Here is a 5313-nt window from a genome sequence, read left to right as displayed (position 1 = left end):
CAGTGAGTCAGTCAGTGAGTCAGTCAGTCAGTCAGTCAGCCAGTCAGCCAGCCAGCCAGCCAGCCAGTCAGTCAGTCAGTATTTTGGTTTTGTCAACTGGGTTGATGATGTGAATTGGCCACTGTAAAGAGATTCGAAAGCTGACGTTTCGAGCGTTAGCCCTTCCTCGGAGCGAATCCATTTGCTATGGGCTAACGCTCGAAACTTCAGCTTTCGAATCTCTTTACGGTGGCCAATTCACATCATCAACCCAGTTGATAAACAAAATTATCTTGTTATACTACTCACCGACGCAGCACCTCAGTTTCTTTAATAACTTACTCCCTCTATTCAGTCAGTCAGTAAGTCAGACAGTCAGTCAGTCCGTCCGTCCGTCCGTCCGTCAGTCAGTCCGTCCGTCAGTAAGACAGTCAGTCAGTCAGTCAGACAGACAGTCAGACAATCAGTTAGATAGTCAGTCAGTTAGTCAGTCAGATAGTCAAGGCGTTGTCCTCGGCGTCGCCGTCGTCATTGCGTAAGCATAAACTCTAGCTGATGATTTTCTTTATTCTCATCACCTGTCTCCTTGACAACGTATTTAGATTGCTAGGAGAAATCCGCTTTTTATAACTTTTGGGGGTTTAGTTCGAATTTAATCACTGGGTAATGTTTCCTTTTCTATCTTTACACAGGTCTGCAGGTGGTTTGCACGCTACGCAGACCTAGAAAACCCGTACATCCTTGAAACTTGAGACGGTAGTGAAAAGCATGGAAGACGACTTGCGATCACCAGTCTGCATCCCTGGCGCAGTTTTTGTGCTCATATTTTCCCTTATGGCCGTGGTGCTAAACTGTCTTCTGTTAGTTGTGCTGTACAAAGATCCAACGAAATCCCTCAGGTCGACAACAGCGCTTTACATCTCCAGTTTGGCAGTGCTGCATTTTCTATTTGGAGGCGTGGCCGGTACAGCGGCAGCAGAAAGCTACATAGCATGCGCGTTGGGCGCAGAAGATTCGCCTCACTTCCAAAACCAATTTTCAAGAACCTGTTTAACATTCCTGATACGCGCCGAGAATTTTCTTGTACTCGCTTTTTCCGTGGAACGTTTAGGAAATACGGCTTTTCCAGTGTTCCATCACAGCGGTGAAAAAGTAAAAAATGCCTTGATCTGCTTCGCCTGCATTGCTTTGTACGCGCTGTGTTTTTCAATATTCGAAATAGTTGCCACAAAATGGTGGATTCGCAGACTGGATGTTCATCTTAACATCATAATTCCTCTCGCAGCGACGATCACTTTGACTGCCCTGCTGCACAAGTCTATAAGAAAACTGAAAGTACTCCGAACAGAGCGTGACAGCTCCAACTGTGCTTTACGCGGGGAGCGAAGCCACACAACAAAGCTCAAAAAACAAATACTCTTGTCAAACGCGTTTATTTTTGTGGCGTTGTTGTATTTCGTATCTGTGGTTCCCTATCTCGTCTTTGCGTTGTGCGAGGTCTATTGTTCGAGTTGTGAGCAGCGAGAATGGTTCTTCGCTACATTACGGTTTTGTGTGGCGATGGTCTTTATTAATGCGGGTTTTTACCCTCTCATCTATTACGTTTGTGTCCCAGAGTTGCGAAAAGGATTCAAGACAGTGTTCTGTGGTGTGCGCGGGGACCGAGCATTGCGGCTTCCACAAGTGAACCGAAATAACAAAACACCGGGAACAGTCGCCGTCATATACCTTTGAGCTGTCGGGCTGTTACTTAAACCCGCTTTCAATAAAAATTTAACGCATTCTTTTAATCAAGCATTTTTATCCCTTTTAATCGTTTTCACAACCTATCCATGGCAAGTTCTCATTTTTTTTTTCCGCTTGTCTTATTCATTTTTTTTTTTACTGTTCGCAGGTTGAGGTTACGAAAAAGAACTCTCTAATTTTTCAAACTTTTTCTCAAGTTCAGTTCAGTTTTGACTATGTTACCAGTTTTGATGTTCTCCGATCGTTGCAAACTTATTTAGCGGTTTTTTTTTTTCGAAAGAGTTTGTGCCGCGCACGTTTAACAAACAAACACCGCTGAACAAGTGGAATGAAGTAAAAGGACAGAAGTTGGTCTGACCTGAGCTACGAAATAGAACGAATCCATAGCACGCTACGGGAAAGAAAGAGATTGCTCATCGTCTAGAGTTATGATGACGTGAAGGAAGAAGCAGCCTCCAGGGCTGGAAATAACAGTCGGTCATCGGACATTGTCCGACCATATCTTGAATATGTCCGGTCAATTTCACATTATGATCGGACATGATGTCCGAACATTTCACCAGCACCTATTGTCCATCCATAAAATTTAGTTTTATAAATTGTTAAAAAGGCTCGAAGTTGCGACCGGTACGGTCGCCAATGCGGCTAAAATTTCATCTTTGGCGACCAAAAATTCTGGTTTAGTCGACTACCGAAGAACGTCTGCGTTCAAAGGCTACCATAATGGGCTCTACGTTTCTGTGTTGACGATCAACAACGGTTATTTTCTCAGTCATTATGTCCTTCCAGAAATACATAGTGAAAGATCTTTACTTCTATAACATTCAACATAAGAAAAGAAAGCAATCTGTCCTTTTGCTTTGCTGTAAAGGATTTCCTCACATCGGAAAACTTGCAAATGGCCGATCGTGTTTGAAATCGCCCTATAATGCATTGCAAACCCTTGAGCGTTAAGTATGTCATGTATGTCTACCGATTGTGTCTTCTGTAATGCATGCACAAAATTAGCGGCCAAAAATTAAAAGTCTTGGAAATTTTTTCTTTACAAATGTTATGCATTGAGTTCTTTTCTGAATAAAATTCCACTTGATTTTTATCACTTAGTCGCCAAATGGCTACTCAAGCATTTTTGTAAATTTTGGGCCCTTAACTCTGACAGTTTGAGCCATATCCAGGAGCCCATTATGGGCTTCTGCCATATCATAAAGCAGAAGTGTTCATCTTTCCTGTACTTGCCAAATAAAGTACTTTTCAGAAATTGCCCTATTATGCATTACGTGCATTGCGATATGCTGTTAGCCCTTCATGTATGTACCCTAGAGTCAACTTTGGTCAGGAGCCCATCACTAGGAGCCTGCAACTCCCATACTAAGCATATGTCACAGTATTTTTACAGACCGGTCTATTTTAAGGCTTCTTTTACCTCGAAAAAAGTCAGTTCCTGTCTAAATGAGCACGCATCAGTAAGGGGAAAACATGGAGACCTCAGGTGGACATGACGACCTAATCTTCCGGTGAGATTATAAAGTCCGTGCTTGTGATTGGTCACTGAGGTTCCTGCGGGGGCTGAATTCGCGGTAAATTCAAACTAAAAAAAGATCGGCTGTGAAAACACCGGGACAAGAATAATCGAGAAGTTGCACACACCTAGTGATGGGCTCCTGCGTAGAAAACTAGGTTTGCTTGAATAACGTATAATCAGGAGATAACCAGGAGAGATTGGTGCAGTCATTTAGTTGATAAAGTCATCTAGTTAATCATAAATGATAAATAAATCACGTTTAAATACAGTTTTGAATGATTTGTATTGAAAATCTTTACAGTATGCTAATAAATTCTTTATGCTAATTAATTATGCTAATCAATGATGCAAATTAATGTCCAGTCAAATTGGTAAGATGTCCGACCAAAATGAAGATTTGAAAGGACATATGTCCTGTTAAAGAAGAAAAATTATTTCCAGCACTGAGCCTCCGTAAGAGAAAGAAAACCGCGATCAAATAATTCCTCAGCAAAAAAAGTGGATTATCTGAAACGGTAGAATATGCTTTCCTATCCATGGTTGAGACCCTTTCGGTTGGCAATGAAGTGAACTGATCAAGAAACAAGCAATGATAGCCGTGCCAGGCAATGGTGAATCTATGTTAGATGAACCACATCCGTTCCAAACGCCATCGTCCCAAGACTTGCGAATCTGTGCCAAGGCTATTTGTCAATGTAAATATGCAGGTGTTATTTCCAGAAAAGAAAGTATGGATGAAACATGGCGGTCGACATTTAATTTTGTGGCGGAAAGGCTGAATTTTACAAAATTTCACAGAGCCACGTGAAAGTCAACAAAATAGTTCAAACAATTTACTGCCAATAGGTAGTATTCTTCAGATTAGCCTGCATTTCAATTCTTCCCTCGACTATAGCGCGCGCGTCAGATTCAGCCTGAAACATTCTATACGCAACTTCTTAGAGATCCGTCCTATTTAGGGGGCAAAAATTGAAATTCACGGAAAATTCGAGTTCTCAAGTATTTTCTGGCTGTTCGCCTGTTTACGATTGGCTCGCAATGATGGAAATGGTAACACGATTTAGTTAAAAACTCTACAATCTGTAGTCTGCCTTTTATCCCCGGTCTGCAGTTTGCATTTTACACTGACCGCCCTCTCAAGTTAACTCAGACGAATAAATCGGCAACAATGTATAGATAGGCAAGCAGGCATTTCGTCTCTCTTCCGAACGGCAAAAATTGCATTTCCCTTCTGCCGTTTTTACGTAAATCTGAGTACGTGATTACGAACTTACTTGTTTCAAATGTATGTTGAGCTGTAAGAAACTCGTGATGTGCCCTATGTAATCATCTGTTATTTCAGTGTAAACTGATGTTTTTTTTCCATTTCTTGATTAATTTATTTTATGCTTGAAGGAAAAATATACAAAATCAGCAGCCACCAAACGTGTGCAGTTTTAACGTGGCTCTCATTACTGCGTCTTTCAATAACACGGACTCTAAAATTCAAAGCTCAATCGACAAATGCGTTTTTCGCTACCGTCAATCAAATGTTCGGCGACTCCTCCCAGCTTCCGACTACTGCCGAACATTGTTTCGTTGTCTGAACTGTGTTCAACGATTTGATTACCCTGAGCTCGGCAGTAGTCGGAAACTGGGAGGAGCCGCCAAGCATTTGATTGACGGTAGCGAAAAACGCATTTGTCGGTTGAGCTTTGAATTTTAGAGTCCGCATGTTATTGAAAGGCGCAGTAAACGCTCCCCATGTGCCAGGATCCAGTTGTTTTCACCGATTAAGGCTACCCATCGGATAAATCTCTATCTAGTGGATACGTGTTCAAAAAAACAACCCGCACACTACTCGTGATTTATTCCGTGAATAACTTTATTTAACCTACAGGGCCAGACATACTGGGCGAAAAATCGAGGCAACAGCATACAAAAGTTTCCAAATTCTAGCTAGCAATGTGCTTTAGCTGAGCGAGAGGGCGAAAGACGTCTTCTCGTGGTATATTGTAACGATTCTAAAGAGAAGAACGAATAAACAGGGCAAAAAATAACCAGAGTCAAAAAACACGCTGAAAAGG

General features: G+C 41.8%; 1 protein-coding gene across 1 annotated transcript; it reads left to right on the top strand.

Moving 5' to 3' along the window:
• Positions 1 to 747: 747 nt before the first annotated feature.
• Positions 748 to 3515, top strand: LOC149104399 (uncharacterized). The gene has a single exon (XM_020762141.2). The coding sequence runs from the start codon at positions 748 to 750 to the stop codon at positions 1711 to 1713; it is 966 nt and encodes a 321-aa protein (XP_020617800.1). The 3' UTR covers positions 1714 to 3515.
• Positions 3516 to 5313: the final 1798 nt, after the last annotated feature.

This window comes from Orbicella faveolata, unplaced genomic scaffold (genome assembly GCF_042242905.1).
Source record: "Orbicella faveolata isolate gen_17 unplaced genomic scaffold, um_ofav_v1 contig_34, whole genome shotgun sequence".
NCBI lineage: Eukaryota > Metazoa > Cnidaria > Anthozoa > Scleractinia > Merulinidae > Orbicella > Orbicella faveolata.
This window is presented reverse-complemented; position numbering and strand designations above follow the sequence as displayed.